The following is a 26,170-nucleotide window of genomic DNA, read 5'->3' as shown; positions in this document are numbered from 1 at the left end:
GGTGTTGTTCGTTCCCAGTTCTCCTGCCTGCCTGAACCGCTTCTCCTCAGTCTCCTTGGCTGTATCTTCTTCCAGGTCACAACACTGATCACAAGGGTCACCCAAGGCTCTTGCCCAGGCTCGCTCGCTCTCTCTCTCTCTCTCTCTCTCTCTCTCTCTCTCTCTCTCTCTCTCTCTCTCTCTCTCTCTCTCTCTCTCCTCTCCCTCCCTCTCTCTCTCTCTCTCTCTCTCTCTCTCTCTCTCTCTGTCTCTGTCTCTCTCTCTCTCTCTCCCTCCCTCTCTCTCTCTCTCTCTCTCTCTCTCTCCCTCCCTCTCTCTCTCTCTCTCCCTCCCTCTCTCTCTCCCTCTCTCTCTCTCTCTCTCTCTCTCTCTCCCTCTCCCTCTCTCTCTTCCTCTCCCTCTCTCTCTCCTCTCCCTCCCTCTCTCTCCCTCTCTCTCTCTCTCCCTCTCTCTGTCTCACTCCTTTCTCTGTCTCTGTCTCTCTCTATCTCTCTCTGTCTCTCTCCCTCTCTCTCTCTCCCTCTCTCTGTCTCTCTCCTCTCTCTGTCTCTCTCTCTCTCTGTCTCTCTCTCTCTCTCTGTCTCTCTCTCTCTCTCCCCCCTCCCCCTCCCTCCCTCCCTCCCTCCCTCCCCCCTGCCTCTGTCTCTCTCCTGTTTAACTTGGTGATCTCAGCAGCTCACTCTCATGGGGTCAGTTATCATGGGGTTTCCATGCTGATGATTCTTCCACCCATTTATCTAGTCCTTCTTCTCTCCTCCCCTCCTGTCTCACATCTCTAACTGCCTGTTAGACATCTCAAGCTCAACTTGTTTAAAAGAACTTGCTCTCTCCCACACTCTTCCTATTCCACTTTTCCTCCCATATCCTCCCTGGCCCCAGGGCTGGCTATCTTAGTGTCATTCTCCATTCTCCACTTACACTCACCTCACATTTTCAGTCTGGTTGTTCTCTTGTTTCTGCCTTCACAACATTTTTTGTAGATGCCCCTCCTCCCAGATCATGTGGCCACTCCCTGGTGAGGACCTACCCCTGGACTAGCTCAGTGACCTCACTCCGACCCATTCTCATCCTCCACTCACCTGCTGGAGGAGTCTTTCTGAAGCACCCGCTGTTCTGCTCAGTCCACTCCACTGGCCCCCTCTTGCCTCCAAGATCCAATAGAGCCTCTCTTCTTTGACTTTAGAAGCCCTTCACGAGCCTTCCTGCTCTTAGGCTTTGTCATCTTCTATATACTGTGATCCAGTGACACCAAGCTTCTTGCTCTTTTCTCACAGGATTCTTCATCTCCAGACTCTGAACCTTTTCACTGGCTCTTCCCAGTGGTGAAATGCTCTCCCTCCTCCCTTCCACCTCCTGGCTTCCCCAGCTTCTTTAAAATTGACCTCAAATCCCACCTGTATGGGGCCTTTAATGGCCTCCCTTCCCCGCCCCTGCCCCCACTTCCAAGCTACCCTGTGTGCATTTTGTTTATACATAGCTGCTTTCATGTCATTTCTCCATTAGAGTGGGATCCCCTTGGGCAGGGACTACTTTTACCTTTCTTTGCATTCCCAGCACTTAGCATGGTGCCTGAATTAGAGAACATACTTAATAAATATTGTTGATTGACTGGGTGCTGGAAATCAAGATGTGGTGATGTTGGCAAAAGAAAGGGGAAAATCACTAGAGTTTGAGGGCAGTAGATTTGGAACACAAGGGGCCAGCTGACTCAAGGGCTCTTTAAGGTTCGAGAAGCACAGAGGGGATTCAGTGATGAGAAGGTTTAGAAAATTGTGAAAAGTAAAAGCTTTGAAGGGCCAATAAGCTGGCTTAGTAGATAGGGAGCCAGGCCTGAGAATGGGAGGTCTTTGGTTCAAATGTGGCCTCAGACATTTCCTTGTTGTGTGACCCTGGACACATAAACCCCCGTTGTCTAGCCTTTGCCATTCCTCTCTCAGGGAACCAATACTTTGTAATGATTCTAAGAGAGAAGTAAGTGTTAAATAAATAAATAAAAGCCTAGGGTCCTTAGAGTGGTTCCAAGCAAAAGAAATGGGACCCTGGACTTTAGCATCATAAAATGGGCCACTTCAGAGTGCTAAGGTAGATGAAGGAGCAGGTGCTGCCTTGGTAGTGAGGGAGAGAGCCCCTCGACAGCCTTCTGGAATCCTAGGGAAAAGGCTAAATTATATGACTTTGATTTCACTGGCACCTTGACCAGAGTGCCGAAGAAGACTGGAGTAATGTGGATCCATTTGCCTTTGCATGACGGTAAGTGGATTGTGTATATGTAGTATCAGTGAGTGGGAGCAGTACAGAAGAGAGACCTGTTGAGGCCCAGAGGGCTAAGTGTGCTCCCATGCCTGAGGAGCCAGGGGCCTTCTTCATTTGGGTCCTCACTGGGTAGTGGAACATTCACAGCTATCTGCATCAGACCAAGGTGACTGCTTGTTTGTGACACCAGCACGCACCATATTCAAAGAAGTCATGAAAGCTGTGATCAATAGGGTTCCTATTCGAATTGAACCAGCTAAATTTACTCCTGATATTTACTCTATAGAGAAGGGGCAGAGGGTGGGGAATGCAATAAGGGCCCCTGTATCCAGGCGGGATACTTTCTGAAAATGCTGAAACTGCAGATATAAGCAAATACCTGCTGACCTCCTATATGCATGGGTTTTCTTTCCCTTCTTCTACCCTTGATGCGGCACTCTGTGGCCTCCCCTCCACCCCCCAAAAAAAACCCTTAAAATAAGAAAGTGGAAGCAGAAGAGATCAATACCAGAGACAGACACTACCCCAGATGGACTTCTGGTGCCTCCTGGGAAGATTTCTGGCCCGTTGGGTGGGCATCAAATAACTGAAGTCACAAATGAAGGGGCCCTACTGTATTTGGAACCAGGAAGTTAACTGTAGGTCAGCAAGGCTTAAGTCCTCACTGGATCCTGTAGCATAAAGGAGCATTTATTGGGTATCTACTATCTATATCTATATGAATATATGTGCACACACATGTATATTTATATATAAACACTTGTATATACATACATACATACATACAAACACCACTGGCATAGGGGGATATGAAGAGAAAAATGAAATATTCCTTGCTTTCAAGAACCTTTCAAGTTCATTCAGCAGCCTACAGTGTTACAAGTAGGAAAAAAATCCATTTCATTGGCATATTTAGATCAGAAATATCAAATTTAAGTGGCTCAGTGGTGGTGCTATCCTCAGTACAGCCTGCACCAGATTAAAATATGATTGGGAAATATTTAACAAAATAAATAAAAATGCTTTAAGACCTAAATAATGTTAATATATGGGTTTCTAAATCAGTATGGAGGGTCCTCATGTGTGGATTGGTAACCCTGCCTTTTTCTTTAAGTTCAACTCCCTGGTCTAGACTATCACATCATTTTGCATTTTAAAGGAGTCAGCACCTGGATCTTAAAAACATGTGGATCCTATTGAGATGTGCCTTTATAGAAAATGGTCACAGTTACTTTGACATTGAAGCAGTTTAGTAAATGTGGACAGAGATGTGTAAAAGTAAGCTGTCAGTCAAGCAACAAGCATTGATTAGATAGGAAGCATCTGCTGTGTTCCAGACCATTGTGCCAGACTCTGGAACTACAAAGACAAAAGTAAGAGTCCCTGGGTAGGTGGAACTTACAGAGGGACACCCTTCTCCCCCAATACACTATCAAGGGGAGACCCTAAGATCATTAAAGGGTAAAGAGAGTAATGCCTAGGGCAGAAGTTTGGGACTATGTCCATAATTAGGAACCATGGTATGTGCATGAAGAACCAGTAAAGAAGACCGGAGGAGCGGTCAGACAGTTAGGAGAACCAAATGAGCAGTGCCACAGAAACCCAGAGAGAAGATCGTACTGAGGAGGGTCTGCTTGCTAAGTGCCTCAGAGATCCGGAACGATGAAGTCTGAGAAAAGGGAGATCATCAGATTGGACAATTCAGAGATCACTGGGGTCAGCTTTGGATGAAAATAACTATTCAGTACTTTTGTTTTCTTAAATCAATCAGGGAATGCTTCCAAGCGTGTCTGACTTTGATGTCTTATCATGGTATGAGTTGACTCTGGGTTCTCACAGGCTGTGTCCACAGGGGCAGGCTCAGCAGACTCTGTCAAGCTTGTCCATCTCACTTGCGGTCCTAGCAATGGTCTGTGCCTTTTTCTGAGAACCAGCTTAGCTAAGTGTGGAGCTGTTCATCATCAGAGCGTTGGCTCTCATATGATGATGTTTTTGGCTGCTGCAGCTGTTGACATCAGTTTGTATTCACCTTGGCAGTGCTGGCATGGCAGAGGATGCCAAGGATGGACAAGAATTACATAGGATGAGGAGTGGTGGATAGGTTATAACTTTCATTATTAAAGGGGGTATCCATACTATTGAGTTTGTTAAGTATATATTTTTTTACTTTACTCATTTTTATGTGTCCATGTTATCCCTTTTGTAAAATGGAAGCTCCTTGAGGGCAATGATTGTTTCTTTATATCCCTACATTGCTTGTATTTCAGTTACACAGAAATCAACCCAATTTGTGGATCCTTGTTTTTCTTATCTCTGTTTCTTTTGTTTCTTCATCACCTTGATGTTCAAATCTGTCCCCTTCTCTCATCTAGAGAGCCATTGCTTGTAGCAAAGAATAAAAAACAAAAAGAAGGGAATAAAATGGGTTAGTAAAACCAATCAACATGTCATTCAAGCATGATAGTATATCCGTTTTCCTACACCTTTACTTCTGTCACTTCTGTAAAGAAAAGGGAGGGTATTTTGTCATCTAAACTTTATCACTATAATACATAGAATCATTTTTCATTTTGTTATTATTCATGCTATTCTTTCCATTTATATTGTGGTAGACATTGTGTATATTGTTTTCTTGGTTCAAGTTACTTCGTTTGGTATCAGTTCATATAGATCTTCTTATGCTTCTCTAAATCGTTTTCATTCATTGTTAAAATACAGAAATATCCCAATTCGTTCATGCACTTAGCACAATCCCTGAGACGTAGTAGGTGCTTAGTAAATGTTAATTCATTGATTGATGTGCCACAACTTTTTAGCAATTTTTTGGTCAATGGGATTCTACCTTATTTTCCAGTTCTTTGTTACCAAAGAAAATATCTCAGTCTTCTGAATAATTTAATGCTCTTAATTGTATTGCTTGTATTGTCTCTTTCTGCTTAGGAACTGTTAATGTTTGGAGTCTGATGATTGGTCGTGATCCTGTCCATTGCTACCAGCACAACCTAAGAATACAGGCATTGGCACTCAGCCTAGAAGGTGCCACAATTGCTACAGCATCTGGCCTTGAGGTCAGAGTGGAATGTCCCAATGAGAAGGGATATTGGGAAACAGTGGCTCATTTTGAAGTTCAGAAGTCGGTGAGTTCTTAGTTCAGTTACCTTCTCCTCTGCCCTAATAATTGGTAGTTAGAATTGGCTCCAGAAGAGGCCTTCCAAGCTGGAGGAAAATGTTGAACATATTAGGAGTTATCATAGCCATTGAAAGCCTTGGTGCTCTCTGTGCCCTAATGGACTAGCCCCTTACTCATAGAAATCTGAGATCAATTTCTGGCCCCAAACTCAAGTGAAAATGAGTGTTATAGTGTCATTCAAGTCCATATGGTGAGGGAGGTCTCCCTCCCACCCTTTAATTAAATTTTTTGGTCAAAACTAGACTGAAAATTGGCGTTCTTCATCCCAAGATTTTCTCACGTGAAATTAGGAGTAACTCTTGAGTGAACACAGATCTAAGTTAGTGTTAATTGGCTAATTGGTTGCCACAGGATGCCACATCTGAAGCTGTATTTTCTTTAGATTGTGGCTTATTTCATACTTTTTCAGAATCTAGATTTTCTTCCAGTTTCTAAAAGAATCTATACATTATTATGGTTGAAGAGTATTGGGAGATGTGAAAGAATAATTAGATATGGCTTGAAATTCTTTGTGATGAATTTGAGTCTAATAGAAACTACTTGATTTTGGCATTATAAAGAGTGAGCAGAAAAATAAAAAATGAAGTTATGATTCATTGATCAGGTTTGGAATGATTGCCTGATTCCCATCTCCTTCCATCCTGGCAGAGATCTTGTTAGGGTTGTGTATCTTTAAGTCTTGGTGACTGGATCACACACATATTTCTTACCCCAAACCTGTGCCCCAGTGGTAACTGCCTATGAAGCTGTTCTCAAAGTTGTTGGAAGTCTACCTTGGTTGGTTTCAGGATGAAAATGGAGATCTAGTTGTTTCTAGCTACCAAAAGGTATAGCCTCAGTTTTCGATTAAAAAAAAATACTAAGACTCATCATGGAAAAATGTGGTCACTGTAGGCTCCTAAGATATTAACTCTAAATCAAATTATATTCTTGTGCTGTCTGAAGGAGTTGCAGCTAGTCACCGCAAATTTTACAATTAGACCATTGATGATTTGGACACACTTTAGGATTTCAACAAATTTAAATTGCTAACAGAGAGCCAAGCGGTTCTCTTGTCTTAATTCTGTCATAGAAAGAGTAGTTTTGTGGAAGGAACAAAGCTAGACTCTAACAAGGAAAAGAAAACAAGCATCTCCATTGTAAGAAAGCTTTTAAAATACATTTTATTTCTATTGTAGGAGAGAGAGAAGGGGAGAGATCACCCAAATACTGTACTTTCTGCATTCCCTCCATCATCATGCTGTGCCATTTTGTTTTTCCAGATAGGTGTGGTGTTAGGTAGGCATGGAAACATTTCAGGGTTTGTAATGCTAGCCCAGAAAGCACATTGTTTGCATTAGTTTCACAACTTGGAGTATTAGGGTGCCATTCACACTGTTGGGATTGAGGATCAACAAGGTCACCAGGGTTTGCCATCCCTCAGGATTTCTTGGATGGCCTTAAGAATTCAGGCTTTTGAACTCTTGACCTTTTGTCAGGATCATGCCATTTATACTGTTTATTCTTTTATAAGAATACAGAGTGGTTTATATTCAAATTTTTTTTGCTACAGCCACTCTATATAGTTAAAACTTCACACTAGAGAAAAATGGAGAAATAGTTATTTTCCAATTATGTAGGCTCAAAAATAGAAGTGTGTGAATAACTCCTACCTATAAAAGAGGAAAACAACCTCTTTACCTTAATACTACCCAGATGCTCATATAGATTAGAAGTTAAAGGAAAGAATGTGGAGTTATAAAATTTAAATCCATGATGGCAGAGAGATGGTTTAATATTATAAATGTGATCATTGATATGAAGATGAAGGTTATTCATTTTCTATCCTCTGAGGATAAAATCTATATAAGAATCAAAGTACCACATGGAACATGGAACAAATCAAAGAGATGGTTTGGAAGCTTTTAGCCACTATTGTCTGGGTTTTGCTTCCATGTTCAAATGCCATTTTTGCAAATATGGACCTGGCTGAACTTTTAAATTCTAATGTTAAGAGTCATTAAAGAGCTATTAAAGATTTTCAAAACTTCTCTCTTAATAGGTCAACTTTCTTCATCTGATTCCAGATGCTGGAAGATATCCTGTGGCAGTTGTAGCTGCCGAAGATGTTGTTTACCTTCTAAAAGCAGAGAACCCAAGCCGTGTTCTTCATTCTGTATATGGCCAACCTGTCACTTGTCTGGATGTTTCTTCAAAGGAGGCAGCCTTTGGCGTAAAAAGCTTAGGATGGATGAATGAAGGAAACAAGGTACAGAACTAGAACTTGATGTTCTTTCCAGAGCTAATGAAAAAATGGAATCATTCTAATAACATTTAGGCCAGGAGTGAGTTGGGATTTTTGAAATTCAAAAAATCTTAGATTCAGAAGAGACCTCAGAAACTTTCACTTCCACTTTCTGTACTATATGAGAGTTCTCTATGGTATCAGTCAGCCAAGCGGCCACTGGGATAAGTAGCTTAGCATGTTAATAAAATCTTTTCACTACTCAATATTCTGCTATCCTGACAATAGAAAGAAAATACTTAAATAGTAGTAGCGGAGTGTAATAGGACAAGCACTAGATTTCAGATAAAAGACCCAGTGTTTTTTAGCTTCAGCCTGTGTAATGTTGAGTGAGTCATTTAGCCTTTCTGTCCTCAACTTCTTGCACTGTAAATAGAGGGGAATTGGACTAGATTAGGGGTTCCTGACTTTTTTCAATCTTCATATATTAGCCCTTGGTTTTCAGGAAAGGAAATTGGAAGGGAAAGTCAAACCAGAAAGCTTGCTTTTTTCTGAGTTATATTTGGAAAAAGAGATTAAAGATAAAAGAAAAAGAGAAGGATGAAAAAGACACCAGAGTTGCTGCTCAGGATATGTGAATTGAATATGAAAACAGAGTAAATGGATTTTCTCATTTCCTACTTTGTTTCTTCTTTATCTGCTTAAAAGAATGGTATTTGGACTGGGAAGGAGAGAATCAATATGGCTAAAGGGAACTGAATCTCAAGAAATGTAAGATGATAATAAGAATGCATCTTGCTTCCCTTGGTATATTCAGATAGACCCAGGTCCCCCAAGGTGCTGAGAGAACAGACTGAAGTGATTATTAAGATGATGCCTGTGATGTTGGAACAATCATGGAAAGTGGGAGTGATGTCTCAAGACTAGAAAAGGTCAAATGTCTCTTAATTCTAAAAAAGGAAAAAGAGTAGATCCTGCCAACCAGAGATTTGACAAAATTCAAGGGATTGTTAGTGGATGTTGAGAAAAACTCTTGTAAAACTAACCACTTTTCCTTTTTTGAAAGATTTGCTGTTGTGATAGGTAAGGGGGATGCTATGACTTACCTAGATTTAAAAAACAAAGCAAAACCCTTGCCTTCTGTCTTAGAATTGATCCTAAGTATTAGTTCCAAGGCAGAAGATCAATAAGGGCTAGTCAGTGGAGGTTAAGTGACTTGTCCAGGGTCACATAGCCAGGAAGTGTCAGAGCCTATATTTGAACCCAGGGCCTCCTATCTCAGGCCTGGATCTATAACCTCTGAGCAAGCTAGCTGCCCCTTACCTAGATTTCTTCATGATGCCCTTTTATTATTTTTATGGATAGAGACATGGGCAAAATGGTAATAGATTGGAGTGTGTTTAAAACTGGTTAATTGACCAGACTCAAATTAGTCATCCCTGAGTCACTGTTGCCTGCGAGGGATGCACCTCATATGTGCTGTTTAACCTTTTTGTCATTGACTTGGCTGTTGATGTGGATGTCACACTTATTTAGTAGTCTGCAGGTGCTACAAAGTTTGGAGAGGCAGCCAATATGTCAGATGATGGAGGGGGAGCTAAAATAATCTCAACCAGCCATACCATTGGTCCAAAGTCTTACTGTTGTGGATTCAGTATTTCAAGTCCACATATAGAATGGGAGAAGTGTTAGCATCTTCCAGTGGAAAGAACAGGGAATTGAGAGCCAGAATACCTGTTCCATCATCACTCGGTATGACTTTGGGTTTGCCACTTCTCTCTGGCCCTTACTTTCCAGCTTCTTAAAATGAGACGGTTGGACAACATGATTCCTAAGGTCCCTTCCAACACTAAATCTATGATACTGTGACTTATGGAATTCTCCTATCTAAAATGTTTTTATGATTCTTGGGAAGGTAATGATCTCTGCTTATTCTAAAACAAATCTCTGAACTATAGAATTCAGAGTGCCAGGCCCTCCCTTCCCTCCATCCTCCTGTGGAAGGAGGTATTTTTGCCCACCTACTCATAACTAAAAGTTGCTGCTCTTGGGATCAACTTGAATATGGCTGGAATTTTCTTCTGGAAATAATTTTATCTTTCTTCTTTCCATACCTCTGGCAAATAGGTTTTTGCAAGTCAATGAAATGTGAGGTGGTGCAGTGGATAGAGCACTGTGTTTAGAATCAAAGCCAGCTTCTGACACTTATTAGCTGTGTGACCCTGAGCAAATCGCTTAATCCCATTTGCCTCAGTTCTATAAAATGAGCTGGAGAAGGAAATAAACCACTCCAGTATCTTTACCAAGAAAACCCCAAATGGGGTCATGTAGTCAGACATGACAGAAAAACAACTGAACAACAACAGAAATGTGATAGCCACCCTGTTGATAATATTGATTTTCCCCCAACATTTTGTAGAACAACAAAATTAATGATTTTGTTTATAACTGTGCAGTGCCAGTTTCTCAAAAAAATGTACTTAGTTTGATTGTTGCATTGAAAACCAGAATTACCACAAATGGAAGAATGAGTTTCTCATAACAGCTAAATGAAGGAAATTCCTTTGAGGTAGCTTTTTTGATGTCTCCAGTCCCTTGCAGATTACCTTCGTATCTAATCTGTTATGTGCTCATGTCCACTTCTTGGAGAATATCAGATCTAATTGATTTCTGGTGATTATGATTCTTGCTATATCATCAGTGTAATACATTGGAGAGACCAGTGGCCTTGGGAGCACAGTGGCACTGCTTAAGGCCCAGCTCTGACACTTGCTAGCTGGGTGACCTGGGACAGGCCACTTAACTTTTCACAGACTCTGCCGTTTCTTCAGATACAGATTAGGATATAGCAGAAAGAGGGCTGCATTTGAAGTCAGAGGACCTGGTATGAATCCAAATGAATACATCTCCCAGGGACACAGTTTATTGGTCTTTAAAATGGAGGAGTGGGGCTAAATGAGCTCCCATATCCTTTCCCTTGAAAGGGAATGTGCTGACTCCTACTTCAAACTTTTCTTTGGAGAGCTGACATGGTTTGGTGCAAAGAGGGTTGGATTTAGAGTCTGGGTGCTTGTGCTGTGGGCACTGGCCCTGAGTCTCTGCACAAAGCTGAGAAGTCTTTCTGGCCTTCTTCCTGCAGGGGCTTGAATATTTGGTGACCTGGAAAATTCTGTTCCTTTTATCATTAGCTGTTGAAGTCATAGGACTCTATTTCCTGGCCATTTTTACACTCTCTCTGAGGATGTGGTTTTTGTAACATGGTCATTCTTTTTTGTTAAATCATGGCTTGGCTGAGAAGTCACTGAGGGCATAAATTTTGTTCTGTACACTTAAAGAGGAAGTACTTTCTTATCCCTTGGAAAGACACATTAGACTCATCTTTGGTCTGCTAGCCTAGGGAGAGGTAGGAAGAATATTACTCTGCATTCTTTCATCCTTTGTACTTTCAGAACATTTTTCATCGCAGTTTAAAATCTTCATTTATGTGTCCTCTAGTTCACATCTATTTCCCATCGACTTATTTGGATGGATTTATTCTTGTAGTGATGTAAGTGCAGGAGATAAATAATTTGTTTAAAGAACCAATTCTTGCTCTATCTGAATGGAGCGACAGCCCAGTGGAATTTTGAAAGTTGAGCAAAATTGCCCAAATGCTAGTAAATATTTTGTTTTGGATATTTAGATCTGTATAACTGAGTGTATATTCAAAATCTTTTTTTTAATTAGAGTTTGTTTGTGTTTATTACACCTTGTGTGAGACCAAATATTAGATCATTAGCTTCTGTGCCTTTGGCACCATCTTCAATGAGGAACCAGTTAGAGGAGAGAATTCCCTACAAAGGTATATGGGAGCATTTCTTAAGTATGGAGGGGTTTATAGATACACCAACTAGCCTTGAAAACATCTGCCCCAATGAAGCATCTTATTCTGAGTCTTCTTTCAAGCCAAGCAACAGATTAGTACTTTAGCTCCATGAATATTTCCCTCCTAAGGCCATCTTCCATCAGATGCTCTGTTTCCTCTCTCAACTAGCAATTTTTTAAAAAATTAAGAATTGTAGCCTAGGCCAAGTATTTACACAGTAAGGAGGTGTTGAATAGTCTGACGAAAATGGATAGTTGTATTCATTTATCTAGAGGCTTTTTGTTTTGGTTCCAGTAGCTGACATCTGAAAACCTGTTAATGACTGTTATAAATACAAAAGCAAACACAAAACATTTTGTTGATATATTTGTTTGCTTTAAGTCAGGGTCCACAAACCTAAGGGACTGCAGGGGGGTGGGGGGGCCTATGACTTTGTACAACCAAAAAAAATCACATCTTTATTTTCACCAGTTACTACAGTGCAACTCTTTCTTCAATTATGAATGTGGTAGCACACAGGATTCTGAGAAGTGTTGCTAAGCTCCACCAGCTTCTAGGAACACACAAAAAGATGAAGAACCAATTCTTGCTCTATCTGAATGGAGCGACAGCCCAGTGGAATTTTGAAAGTTGAGCAAAATTGCCCAAATGCTAGTAAATATTTTGTTTTGGATATTTAGATCTGTATAACTGAGTGTATATTCAAAATCTTTTTTTTAATTAGAGTTTGTTTGTGTTTATTACACCTTGTGTGAGACCAAATATTAGATCATTAGCTTCTGTGCCTTTGGCACCATCTTCAAGGACTCAGCTGAAGGCTCAGGAGTATGAAGCCTGACTTTATCTCCAGTTCACTCCTGATTATCTGTGACAAATGGGAACAGGACTAGGGTTGATAAGGGAAATCTAGACATAAAAATCTAATTTCAGCCTGTCTTTTACACTTTCCAAGTTGTTGAAATGTTAGGGAAACATGACTTAACGATTTGAACTAGATACCCACTAGCTAGCCAAATCCTCTTCTCACTTCATTTTTCCAAGGTAAAGGAATGACTAAAAGGGATTTTCTTTTATGTACTACACTGAAAGTAATTTCTCATATGTTGAAATCAATCACACACAGAAATCAGATATCATTTACTTCTGTAGCCTCAGTGGTAAGGATAAGAAAGAAAGCTGGCACAGTTCTCTGCCCATTCCTTTCCTCTTTTACCAGGAATCAGGAGAGGAAGCATAGAAGGGCTAAGTTATGGGGGGTGGGTAGAACAGCAGGATTTGCCTTTGACCAGCTTTTTGCTTTCCTTTCAATTCACCAAACACTAGGCAACTGCCATGTGTGCCCTCTTCCTGCTGATGCTCCTACCTTCTGAACCAGGGCATTTGGAGTAACAGCTGAACACAGCTGCCCCTGAAACCCCTCTACCTGACATGAGAGCAGCAGATGAGATGGAGAGCCAGCCTTGCTCCAAGGAAGCCTGAGGCTTATATCCTGTCTCTGGCCACACTCAGTGACCTCCCCAGGCCTCCAGGTCACTTTGGCATTGGTGGAAGCCCAGGTTCTAGTTCTGCCTCCGGCATTTTGGATTGGATATGATTGTGAGCAAGTCATTTCACTTTTTTTGAAACTGTCTCCTTAAGACACCTTCCTTAAAGGGATGGGGTGAGAATGTAGGGAAAACAATCTTGTAGACCATGGAATATGCCATCGAGGTCAGCTGTGGGAAGTGTTTCTAAGCCAGACAGCAGTGAAATCATAGGTCTGGACCAAAGTGTAGAGAGGGGAAGATTCTGCTAAGAGACCTTACAATAAAGGTGGAAGACCTGTCAAGAATTAGTCTGGTTTAGACCCCTGTCCCTGGGCAGAGAGATGATTGAGAGAGTCCATAAAACACTAGGAATACAAATACAAAAAGGAAGATAGTCTCTGCCTTCCAGAAGCTTACCTTCTAATAGTGGAGGACAACCAATTTAGGATTCTGAAGACCTGGGAAGAGGGATGTTTTGGTTTGGGAAGTCCAAGAAGAGGTCACTGAGGCATGGGCAGTGAGTGATGTGCTCTTTCCAGGGACGGCCAGAGTAGTTTGATTTCTGTTGCCAGAGCTAAAAGTGGAAGGAGAGATGGGTATGTGGAAGGTGGGGGGACAAAGTGGCAGGAAAATGCAAGTCTGGGGCTGGAATGGATGTGGTGAACTCTCACCAATCAGGAGGGCAGGAGCTGGAGTTCCAGGTTGGAGGTGAAGGATGAAGTCCAGCAGCTGTGGCAAGTGAGATGTCAGTATGAGATGAGACCATAGAAATGGCAGCCAAAGTAAATTCATTTGTTCATTCAGAAAGCATTTATTAAGCACCAATTGTGTTTAAAAGATGCCTCTGGGCTCTGGATTACAAATGTTAAGTTTTTTTTTTTTAAGGAGAGGTAGTTATTGTCCTTAATGAGTTCACATTCTACCAGAAGTGATAAACCAGATCATAGGTAAGTATAGTACAGGGTAGGGTGTTATTGGGGCAAAGAGGTGATCTGGGCAAAGGGATCTAACTTGAGGAGTGTAGAGAGGGGGCTGGGGATGAGAGTGTATCAGAGAAAGTTTCTCAGAGGAGGTGGTACCCAAGCTGATTCTAGAAGAAAGAGTCTAAAAGGCAGAGGGGGATGGGGATAGGTGAGCATTTCCAGTGTCAGCGACAGACTGCTCAGATGTACATCTGAAATAGTAACCATATTGATTGCTTTAGAGTCCCACCTATAATGCCTATTTAAATGACTAAATTATAGTTTTAAAATAAGTCTTCTTTACATTTAAACCATTTTTCCATTCTTTGCTAGGATTGTATTGACTGATTTAGTTGGAAATTTTGTATAGCTAAGTGATTATTTCCCCTGAAGTTTCCCCTCTCTGTGAAAGGTTTAGTGTTTTTTTCCAAAAGAAATCTTCTCATGTGATCCATCAGGCCTCAGAGTCCTTCTAGGAGACAGGATGTGGAGGGAGAGATTCTGTTAAAATGACTTTTAATCTAGATGGAGCCTGACTCCTGTTCTTTTACTCGATCTTCTTGGGTTTTCAGGCCCTGGTGACACAGAGGCACATCTTAAAAGCAGTAGCTGCTAGTCTGTTACTTAATTTCAAAAGACTTAGGAAGACAATACCAGTTGTTTTTAACCTGAAAGCTTCATAATAATGTGGAGTTGAAAGAGGCTTAAAATCCATTTTTGCCCCAAATGCCGCCTTCAAATTTATTTGTACACCTTAGAGACATTGAATCCCTCATAAATACTTCCAGCAGTGGCTGTATTTATGATGCCGTATTATCTTTATTAATTCTTTTGTCGCTCTAATCTAATTTTGTTCTCGGAGGTGGGAGGTTAGAAGATAGAATTGCCTCAGTCAGTCAAGAGCTTTCTGTTGGTGATGGTGCTCATGCTCATAAAGGAAAAGAGAAATCCATTTAGAGCTCTTAGCATCATTCTTTGGATTTGGACATATTTCCTAATTTCGTTCTGAAGTATTGGGCATTCACTGGCAGATTGTATTAGGCAGCACATCAGCGCACATCCTAATCAGGGAGATGTGAGTGAAGTAATCCAGACGGCTGGAATGTGTTTGACAAGGACGCTTGCTTGGCACTGCTTCCTTAGCTGACATCACACTGGAAATTAATTACTAATGTCTATTATGATAATTATTCTCCACATATGTACGTGAAGAGACTTTGGATTGGTTGCTTACCCCGGTCATAAGCTGAAATATCTGTCTGGGAGAGCCTTTGAAATCAGAAATTTATCATAGCTCCTGAATTTGATCATGCTTTTTTTGTATCCATAACAGAATATACAGGCAGCCCTTTCTTTTTTCATCATATGAGTTGTAAGACATTGGTAACTGAGTAACTGCTAAGTCTTCCTTCTATGTTAGTTGAAATTAAAAAGATTTTTTTTTCTCTATGGTGAAATACCTGGCATGTCCATCAGTATTTCCTGGCATTGTTGTGCTTTCCATAGAAACTAATATGGCTTAGTAGGGCCTCTAGACCTCCCGGGATTGTGCTGTGATCGTATAGAGAGGGTGTGTGGGGAAAGGTTTACTATGAGATTGATGGTAGGATTTCTCTGGGCTTGGGCATTGTGCCTTGTGGTGACATTTTCAGCATGGAGCTCCATCACCCACCATCTTAGCAGACTATTTGTAAATAACGCTTCGATGTCACTTTTTGTGGCCATAACTACCTCTCTGTTTTTGATCTCTATTTTGTAAACAGACTTGTACAGTTAGACTGAATACAAAAGAATAAAATAGATGGTTGCATTTTTATGTATTTGATATTGGTCTTCTATGTGCAGTGACAGCTATCTTCAGGACTCCCAGAAATATTCTTTAGAGTATAGTTAGAGTAATACAGATAGAGCAGATCTACTTAGACTTAGGGGGGAACTAATGCACTAAGTTGATTTCCATATAGATCTCTGGAAGGACAATGCCTTTCGCATAGGAGATCTTTAGTAAATATTTGCTGAATTAGACATTCAGTGGTGCAAAGCCAGCCCAAGGGCATGGGGAGCTGCTACCTTAAATTTTGCCACTGGTCCTCTCACTCTTATGGCTTTCTAGGGTTAGGATGACCTCATCACCTAGCCCCATACTCTACATTGATTTCCCACAAGATTGGCTTTTGACTGGCATGCACTAATAACAATAGCCATTTTTATCTTTTATGTCATTGACACTGATATTTTTCAGGCTCTAACCAGGTTTATAAGGCAATTACATTGATTTATAGTACGCATCAACCTTCTTAATCCATTTTGGCTCTTGGATTGAGCCATAAGACTTTATTTAGGATCTAATTTCTCTAATGGTTTCCCAATCATTTATGTGAAATTTGCATCTCTTTCATGTTGTTTGTTCAAAATGAGCAGGTGCTCATGGGAGAGCCAGTCAGAACTTGTAAGAATTCTCATTTGTGTAGTGGAGTTCTTCTGTCTTATTTGAAGGTGTGGGTTTTGCATCGAAATGATAGGTGATCATTGGAGTGAATATTGGTCAAGTAGCCTCTCCTCCGTCCATGGGAGGCTAAGAAAGGGAAGTCTCTCCTGCAAATCTGTTTGGCTTGTGATTAACAAAAAAGAAGCAGAGCTGGATCTTTCTTGAAAGCTATAAGGTTAAAACAAGATTTGGAGTCAGAAGACTTTGTGTTTTTATGGAAATAGCTCTGTGACTAGACAGGCGGCTAAGTCTCCATCTATGAAATGAAGATGAGAGACAACATGACCAGGTAGAACCCAGGAAGACCTGAGTTCAAATCCTACCTCAGAAATGTCTTGGCATTGTGCCTCTAATCACCCTTGGGGGGATGGTTTAGAGGCTTCCACCTTATGCCTCTTCTCTAGGCCAGTGGATGCGAGAAAGAGAATGGGGAGAAGAAAAACTAACATTTTCTATGCTGTGCTGTATTTTTATTTATTTTGTTAAACATTTCTCAATGACATTTTAATCTGGTTGAGATTGGCTCTGCTCTAGAAGACAGAAGCTCTCAAATTTCAGAGGAGCCCTATCTGAGAGTTTTCTGGATCAGTAAAGTCCAATTCCCATTACTCCATTAAAATGAGGATAATACGGGATTGTGATGAGGCTCAGCCTCCCTTTTGTAAAAGGAGCGTGAAGGTCATAATTGTACCACTGATGTAATTGCTGCTATTTTGTGTGTGATGTGGTTGTCCAGTTGCTGTTAATGCTGACAGAACTGAAGCACTTTTGTACTGTTGTCATCACTGTAAACAAGACCAAAAAACCCAAAGAACGTGCAGCATCAGGGAAGCATGACCCAGAAACACCCTGAGGAGGCAAAATAAAGGCATTGGAGAGACTGCTATTGGCCCAAGTGCAGGGGAACCTCTCCCTTTGCATTGCTCCTACAGGACATGAAGATAACTTGGCTTATGGGCAAACACCTCTTGTCATTCAATCAACCAGCATTTATTTAGTGCCCGGTATGTGTAGGCACTGTGCTAAGTGCTGAGGATAGAAAGAGGCAAAAACGCCTTTTTCTCTAGGAGCTCACATCTAATAATAATAGCAGCATTTATGTAGCACTTACAGGCACTGTGCACTGCCCTTTCCAGTTATTATCTCCTTTAATCTTCCTGATAGCCTTGGGAGGCTAGGTGGCATTATGACCCCCATTTTACAGATAATGAAACTGAGGCAGGACGGGATGAAGTGGCACTTCCAGGGTGACACAGCTATTAAGTGTCCAAGGCCAGATTTAAACTCAGATCTAACTGCCTCTGGATCTGGAGCTGCTCACTGCACTCAATGAAAGGTGATCTCAAAGGGAAGGAACTAGCAGGAAAGAGGTGGGGAGCAGGGATGTAGAGAACCCCATGAAGATCTTGCGGGGATTCTCCAAGCCAGCATTGTCTCATGTCATACTGACTTAATCTGAGTGGTTATAGGGGAAAAGGGGGAAATATGCTGGGAAACAGGCTTCAGGTTAAGAAATGAAAAGATGTCAGAGTCTTGGAAGTTATGGAGAAGCCTGTGGATCCTGCATTCTGACCTTTTAAAAAAATAAGTAGAAGGAGCCAGTCTTAGTGAGCAAAATCAGACAATGCAATTCGCTACAAGAACCAGTTCTTCCTGCTGTGGGGAGCCCTTCTTCACTGGATGTGTCGGGATCCTCTCACTCTGTTGCGTCTCTCCTTACTCGTACGTTTTGGGGAGTCTTTCCTGGGCACACTGCAAGCCTTCGCTTTGTCTGCTTCCTTTGAGTTGTCCATCTGCCGCCTCTCATTCTTGTCTTATGACCAGTCGGCCTTGGGGAGCGCTCGCGGATGTTCCCAGGAATGCCTCTGTCCCTCAGTTTCCTGAGAAATTGAAAATAGAAAAGCATTGATCAAATTCTTCTGAGTCAAGCACTGTGCTAAGGATTTAGGATACACGTACAAAATTGAGACACACCCTGCTCCCCAAGAACTCCCGTTCTACATAAAGGGATTTTCAGGTTCCGTTCTTGGCCCTGGAAAGGCCAGGACATCCTTACACAGCTGGGGAGGCAGGAGGTGGGAGGGGAGCCTCCACAGTGCACAGAGCCCTGGAGTCAGGGATGGGCCAAGTCCAGCGGGTGTGATCCTGGATAAGTCACCTCACCGTCTGTCTCGGTTTCCTCTCCCATAAAACGGGGGCAATAACAGCATCTTCCTCCCACAGGGCTGTTGTGAGGATCCACTGAGTGAGTGGATCATTGTAAAGCTCAGCACCCTGTTACTACTTCTCCTGTGATTATTCCTGTTGTGGCCAGGCCCAGGCTGATGCTCCTTGACTCAGGGGAGACCGAGTTCGAGGTGGGAGGGGCATGGTGGCCCACATCCTGCCGGCCAGGAGGGAGGCTCAGGTAGGAAAAGGCAGTCTGTGGCTCCCCCTGGTGGTGGCAGGTGGCGCTGGCCTCGGGACGAGTAGGAGTGGCCTCTCCCAGCTGTGATCCCATACCAGAAACTGTCTAATCACTGGAGGAGGCTCGGCTTCCCAGTGTGTGTGCGTATTCGTGTGCCATTAGACTTTTAACTTGTCTGAGTGCATGTTGCCACTGGATATTCTCCGCTGTTTGTGGCAACGTCCGAGTCACTCAACCTCCCCGAGGCTCAGTTTCGTCATCTATCAAATGAGACTAATCATGGATGCCCCGTTGGAAAGCCGGAGGGGACCTGAGAGTCCAGGAGGAGCAGCCCCTTGTTTTGTCGTGCTCACTGTATGCTGCCTTCTGCTGGGAGCCCTGACTTCATGAAGTTGTTGTGGACCTTTAAGCACAGCTGCTCTCCTCCTGCATCACTGTCCTTATCCCTGTTGTCAGAACCTATAAATCACCACTGTTGTTACAATCATCCCGACCGTCCAACCACTTCTCAGCCATCCTCCCCGAGACTGGCCTTCCTTTTAGAAACAGTGTTGATGATAAGCTGACATTCTGCAGTGGTGCACAGTGGTTTGCAAAGCACTTTTCTGCACAACAAGCTTGTGAGGTAGATAGTACATTTTTTTCCCATTTGTATAGATGGGAAGATCGAGTCTCTGAGTTTATAAAAACTCAGACTTATTAGGGGGCAGCTGGGTGGCTCAGTGTATTGAGAGCCAGGCCTAGAGACGGGAGGTCTTAGGTTCAAATTTGACCTTAAATACTTCCTATCTGTGTGACCCTGGGCAAGTCACTCGACTCCCATTGCCTAGCCCTTACCACTCTTCTGCCTTGGAACCAATACACAGTATTGACTCCAAGATGGAAGGTGAGGGTTTAAAAAAAAAACCTGGAATCTCCAGTCTCTCTCTTCACTGACTCCTTCCCATCTGCCTACAAACACAAACAGACCTCATTTCATTTCTTTTAATATATAAAATTTTTGTTATTCTAAAACTTTACGAAAACCAAAAAATGTAAACATTTCCAAATACATTGAACAGAAAAAAGGATTACATGTGGAACAACACGTTTTGATTAGATAATGCTTATTTTTTTAGTATAATTTCAACATATTTGTTTCTTCTATTTTCTTCTAAACTTTCTTCCTTTTTTTGACATCACTTTATTTTTATCCTACCCCATGTACATATACAAGTTTTAAAAAAATCTTCCTTGTTGCAGAATGGCATAGTCATGCAAAACAAATCCACACATTGTCCAGGTCTAAAAATGTTTCTGTACCTTTAATCTTTTACTTCTACCGGGAGATAGGTAGTCTGCTTCATCATGGATCCTTTGGAATGTGATTGGTTGTTGTGTTGATCAGAATCCTTAAGGCTTTCAAAGCTTTTTTGTTTGCAATGTTGTAATCATGGAACAACCTAATAGTTCTTCTGCTCACTTCAGTCACTTAGTTCATGAGACATTCCTAATTTTGCCATATCTGTCCTTTTTGTTATTACTTAGGACACATTAACATTCCATTATATTTACATTCTCCCCTCAAACCTAGGAGGGAGCTTAAATTTTTTTTATTTAATTAATTTAGAATATTTTTCCATGGTTACGTGATTCATGTTCTTTCTCTCCTCTCCTCCCTTCACCTTCCCAGAGCCAATGAGCAATCCACTGGGTTATACATGTATCATTGTTTAGAATCTATTTCCATATTATTAATATTTGCAATAGAGTGATCATTTAAAGTCAGCATCCCCAATCATATCCCCATCTAACCATGTGATCAAGGAAATGCCTTTCTTCTGTGTTTCTGCTCCCACAGTTCTTCCTCTGGTTGTGGATAGCTTCTTTCTCCTAAGTCCCTCAGAAATGTCCTGGATCGTTGCATTGGTGCTAGTAGAGAAGTCCATTACATTTGATTGTACCACTGTGTATTCATCTCTGTATACAGTGTAATCCTGGTTCTGCTCCTTTCACTCTGCATCAGTTCCTGGAGGTCTTTCCAGTTAACATGGAATCCCTCCAGTTCATTGTTCCTTTCAGCACAATAGTATTCTATCAGCACAGGAGGGGGCTTTTTATTATCCCACATACCCCTACCACTACTAATGTATTCGTCTTCTCTACTGTCAAATAGTTGGGGGGGGGTCTATATGAATTTTCTCTACTTCTTCACTCCCTGCTTTCTCCCTAGCTATGACTTCTGCCCCATCTCCTAAGATCTGCCTTTTCAGAGATCACTAATGAATTTCTGATTGCCAAATCCAACAATCTTTCTCCTCGCCTCATAGTCTTAAACTTCTATATAGCATTTGGCACTGTTGACAGAGCCTTGTTTGGAGAGTCACTTCTCCCTTAGCTTCAGAGAAACCATCCACTGTGACTTCTCCTTGTCTCTACCTGCTCCTGTCTCCACTGCTGTGAGCTGTGGGAGACTTCAGAAAAGGGCAGGAAGAGAGACCAGAGACAGTCAGTTACCAGGAGTCTTAGGAGTCTCCCTTTTACAGGCTCCAAATGTACTTTGATGTTATTATTGTTTGTACTATCATAGCAATACCCCTTGATTAGTTGAATTATTGTGGAATTAAATTGAATCCATATCATCTTTTTTTTTAACCCTTACTTTCTACCTTAGTAGGAACTTTAAAGACAGAAGGGCAAGGGTTACACAATTGGGGTTAGGTGACTTGCCCAGTCACATGGCTAAGAAGTTATGAGGCCAGATTTGAACCCAAGTCTTCCCGTCTTCAGGCCTGGCTCTCTCTAACCACTGGGACACCTAGCTGCCCCAGAACCCATACCATCTGGTTCTAAGTCAAGTACTCCTACCTTCACATCATGCATAAGGTGTGTACATGTGATGCAATGTGTAAGATCATTGATGTAGAATAAGCCTTGTCATACCCTTTGATCTAGGCCAGTTTTTTAAAAATTACTTTATATCATTGGGTGGAGAAAATAAAGGGGGGGGGAGTTCAAATAGATTTTTTAGCCCAACTTACTCTTTTCTTTAGAGCTAGGTCAGGTTAGATCACAAGTTGTTAGTTTTGCCTTGGTCTAGCCCTTTGTAGACATCTGTCCATATCACAAAGCCCCCGAGCTTGGCACAGTCCTGAGAGATTGGCAGCGCCTGCCCAGGAAGGGTCCAGGACTGGAACAGCAGGGGTTGCAGGTGCATTGGCAAGTGATGGTGGGGAAGCTTACCCAGTTCTTGCCTACACCAGGCCTGGCTGGACTGAATGGTAGCGCACCATCTCTGAAATAGCTTGGCTTCATGGCCACTTTCACTCTGATCAAAACTTTAAACAAGGAAAAAGAAACCCAGGAAAGGTTTGGGCTCCTGTTTTGTGAGGCATTCAGGGGACAGATGGTGATGGTGCGTTACACAAGGAGCAAAGCGCTGGAATTGTTAGGAGGCTTCTGCTGGAGGGAGCTGGAAGGATGCGGTCATTGACTCCCCAAGCAAGTCTTCAAACCTTGCAGATTGCTAGTTAGTGCTGCTAAGTGCACCTGAGATGGAAGTTCGTGTTTGCCAATAGAAAGTCACCTTTGGGATGGCATGAAAGTCAATTTTCCACATGTTCACAGACATAGCTGTGCTACCAGCCCTTGTGCTATGACTTATCTCTGGCAAGGACTTGCAAAATAGTCTCTCTGGCTGATTGTCAAAAATTACATCATATCGGAGTAAACTGCTTTTAAATCAAACATCCATTATTCATGTATATTAACTGCTTTTTTATTTTTTTATTGGCTGTTTTGTGTATGATTTACTCTTTTCTCTCTGTCTCCTCCTCCCTCCCCAATTGTCTGTCTCTCTCATCTACTCCTTTTAAATCTTAGCTCATCTGTGAATTTATAGAGCCCATATACTTAGCTTTGTGTATGAACATCGATAAGCTGACCCTGCATTTGTTCACAGTTAAATTTCTTATTTTCGTATGCCATATTTATGGTGGGTCAGAATAGCAACTTGGGACATTTACACTAGCAAATTGCACCCTAAAGACCCGTAAACCTGGTTCTTTTGTGTCCTTCATTGAAAGAAAGAAAAAAAGATACATTCAGCAATAATCATCCTGTGCCTCAAAGTGTCTTCTAAAAATGAGGAAAATCGCACTTGTGAATGAGCTAAATCTGCTAGTTAGTGCAAAACAGATTGGCTGGTTTTGTTGATTTGTTGATTTGTATACATGAAAATGCACTTATGGTAAAGCTGCCATATCCCCGACTAGCATGGAGTCAATGGCTGGAGGCAGAGATGTATTGATGGCAGATTGCTGCAGAAACATCTGTCCACTTAGAAAAGGAAAGCTGGGATGGGCTTCGGGCGTCTTCCTCTAACATCTCTGATACAGTGGGCACTTCTCAGCTTTGTACGTAGTCCAGCTTCTCAGAACCAATAAGATGAGGACTTTACACATGCACATACATGTGTATAGATACACAAACACATAAATATGTATCTATATACCCACAAGGACAGGGTATGTAAGTATACATCTGTGCATGCTTGCATGTGTACACACACACACACACACACACACACACACACACACACACACAAAATGATTTAGAGACACTTCCAGGGTCTTTTTCCTTACTTGGGAGGAGCTGAAAAGATAAGCCAAAGTTTAAGAGGTGAGATTTTATTGTATGTATTGACACACTGGAAATTCTCCAACATGTAGACTTAAAGGCTCACCTCGGATGCTATCTTGTGGGTATAGCCTTTCCATATCATTTTGCCCTCTTCTGCTGAAACAATGTCTCCTCCATTTTCTCATAGGGAATTTTTAGGAAAAGTTTAGAACTAAAGGAGCCATAGAGATCTAGTCATCTAGCCCTTTGCTTTTATTTTCCAATAACATGTAATAACACATTTTAACGCATGCTTTCTGAAGTTAGAAGATCCAAATTGTCTCCCTCTCTCCCTCCCTCCCTTCCCACCTCCCTGAGATTAGCCCTTTATTTTTCAGATGAGAAAACTGAGCCTGGAGAGGGACGTGTACTTGCCCAAAATTACACAAGTCGACAGTATTAGAACTGGGACTGAAATCCAAATCGCTTGACTCTGTATCTAGTATTCTTTCCATCATGCTGTACTAGTTGTAGGCAATGCACTTATTATGTTCCTATTTTTACTAATAATTATTTGCAGCCTTACACTGTAGCCCATACTAGATGAATCCACTGGAGAAAGAAATGGCAAAACCACGCCAGTAGCTTTGCCAAGAAAACCCCATAGACGGTATGGTCCCGGGGGTCAAGAAGAGTCAAACATATCTGAACAACTGAACAACAGCAGCAACAGATACGAGGCTATAAGTTCCCAGAAGGCAGCATGGACTGTGTTCTACTCACCTTTATAGATTCTGCACTTAGCATGGAACCTTCTCTATATAGTGGGGTTTAAATAGATACCTGTTGAATTAAACTAAATTTATATTTCCAAAGTGAGGCAGGAGGTGACAAGGATTTCTTGTGTAAACTAGTTTGAAAAGCCAAGTAGTCCAGGTAAGTCAGAGATCCAAGAAAATATAGAGTGAATAACTGAGGCTACACTCTATTGTCAGTCAGCAAACATTTGTTGAATGTGTGTGTGTGTGTGTGTGTGTGTGTGTGTGTGTGTGTACGTGCAAGTGCGCATGCATAGGGGTGGGGTGCATTATGCTAGGCTCTGAGTTTATAATCTAATTTAGGAGTTGGGCCTGTGTTTATAAAAATATGCTATAGTAGAGACAGTGAAGGCTATAGGAATTCAGATGAGGGAGAGATTTTCTTGAGCTTGGGTACTAAAGGAAGACTTTGGGGAAATTAGTTAAACTGGCCTTGGAAGGAAGGATTTAATTTAGGGTAGTCAAGGAGAACACAGAGGACATTTCAGAGAGAGGCAACGGCACGAGTTAAAAGGCCAGAGGCTAGACATTGTATGTTATATTTGTGGGATTATGAATAGATCAGGAAGAGGAAAGGAGAGGGAGGAAGAGAGGTGAGGAAGAGAAGGGAGGAGAAAGAAAGGAAAGGAATGGGGAAGGGGGAGAGGGAGAGAAAAGGAAGAGACAGTGGAGAGAAGGGAAGAGGGGGAAAGAGGAAAAGAAGGATGGGGAAGGACTTGTGAAGGAGAAAAGACAGGAGGATGGAGAGGCTCTGAAGGCCTAGCTAAGGGATCTAGACTTCAGTCTTTTGGAAGTTGGCAATCTTTAAAGGATAAACAATAGGGCAGTGCATCATCAAAGAAATGTTTTAATAAGATTCATTCAGTCATTCAGTCTAGGTGTAGAGTCAACTGGCATAAGGTGTAAACAGCATGGAAAAAAGTGTTAGCAGCCTGTTGAGGAGGTGTGTGGTAAGAGGGGTCTTAATTAGGGTGAGAGCAGAGGAGATGAAGGTGAAGGGAAAGAAAGAGAGGGTTAAAGGACTAAAAAGTACATGGCCGTCTGGAAGAAATCTGAGCTGAGAAGGAATGATTTTAATTTGTCATTTAAGTTGCTTAACATCTTAAGAAACTAAAATTAATAGGTTTGTATCTGGAAATTGATGTCCCTTTTGTAGTTAGGATCACCTGTCTCTTTTTCACAGAGACAGAGAATTCTTCATATGTACACACATATACATATATGTGTGCATACTTATACAGTCAACTTTTCATGTGTGTTCATATGTAGTATGTAGGAAGAGACTACATATACAATGTGTGTATATACACAGAGAGAGATAAAAAGTTGACTGTTAAATGAAATCCTGCACATTAAATCCTATTGTCCCATTGGTTCATTTTTTACAAAATCAGTAATGTGCTCTAGAACAAAAATGTAGACAGCTCAGTGATTTAAAAAAAATAAAAAACAGGCCAGGACTGGTTATTGACCTGGGATTCATTGGTCCTGGGAACTCCCAGGTGAGGACAGTTCCCTACCAGTGCAGCGTGGCACTTCCTTTGTAACTCTCAGTCTTGGAAAGCTTAGGATCCTGTGGGACCAGTATGTGTGAGAGGCAGAGCATTTGAATGCCAATCTTTCTTGGCTCCGAGGCCAGTCCTCCCTTTGCTACTCTGTAGTAGGCACTGAGCTAGAAGCTGGGGATACAAAACCAAGAGTGAGCCAGTCTTGCCCTCAAAGAACTTCCACATGTACCCAAATACATATATGCAAAAATACAAAAAACTCATCGGGAGGGAAGGAGAACATCCATGCAATGGTTTTTAATGGTTTTGTGACTGTTTTGAGTCCTTTCC

The 26,170-nt window shown here is 41.7% G+C and overlaps 1 protein-coding gene across 1 annotated transcript in view; it reads left to right on the top strand.

The window, feature by feature from the left end:
• FBXW8 (F-box and WD repeat domain containing 8) overlaps nt 1-26,170 on the top strand; it is a 112,984-nt gene that overhangs the window by 63,955 nt on the left and 22,859 nt on the right. Inside the window, exons 6-7 of the mRNA XM_001374789.3 lie at nt 5,194-5,390; nt 7,485-7,691. Of these exons, the coding sequence (XP_001374826.1) occupies nt 5,194-5,390; nt 7,485-7,691 (404 nt within the window). The remainder of the gene's footprint in view (nt 1-5,193; nt 5,391-7,484; nt 7,692-26,170) is intronic.

Source organism: Monodelphis domestica, chromosome 3, assembly GCF_027887165.1.
Source record: "Monodelphis domestica isolate mMonDom1 chromosome 3, mMonDom1.pri, whole genome shotgun sequence".
NCBI lineage: Eukaryota > Metazoa > Chordata > Mammalia > Didelphimorphia > Didelphidae > Monodelphis > Monodelphis domestica.
Note: the sequence above shows the minus strand (reverse complement) of the source record. Positions and strands in the feature narration are given on the sequence as shown.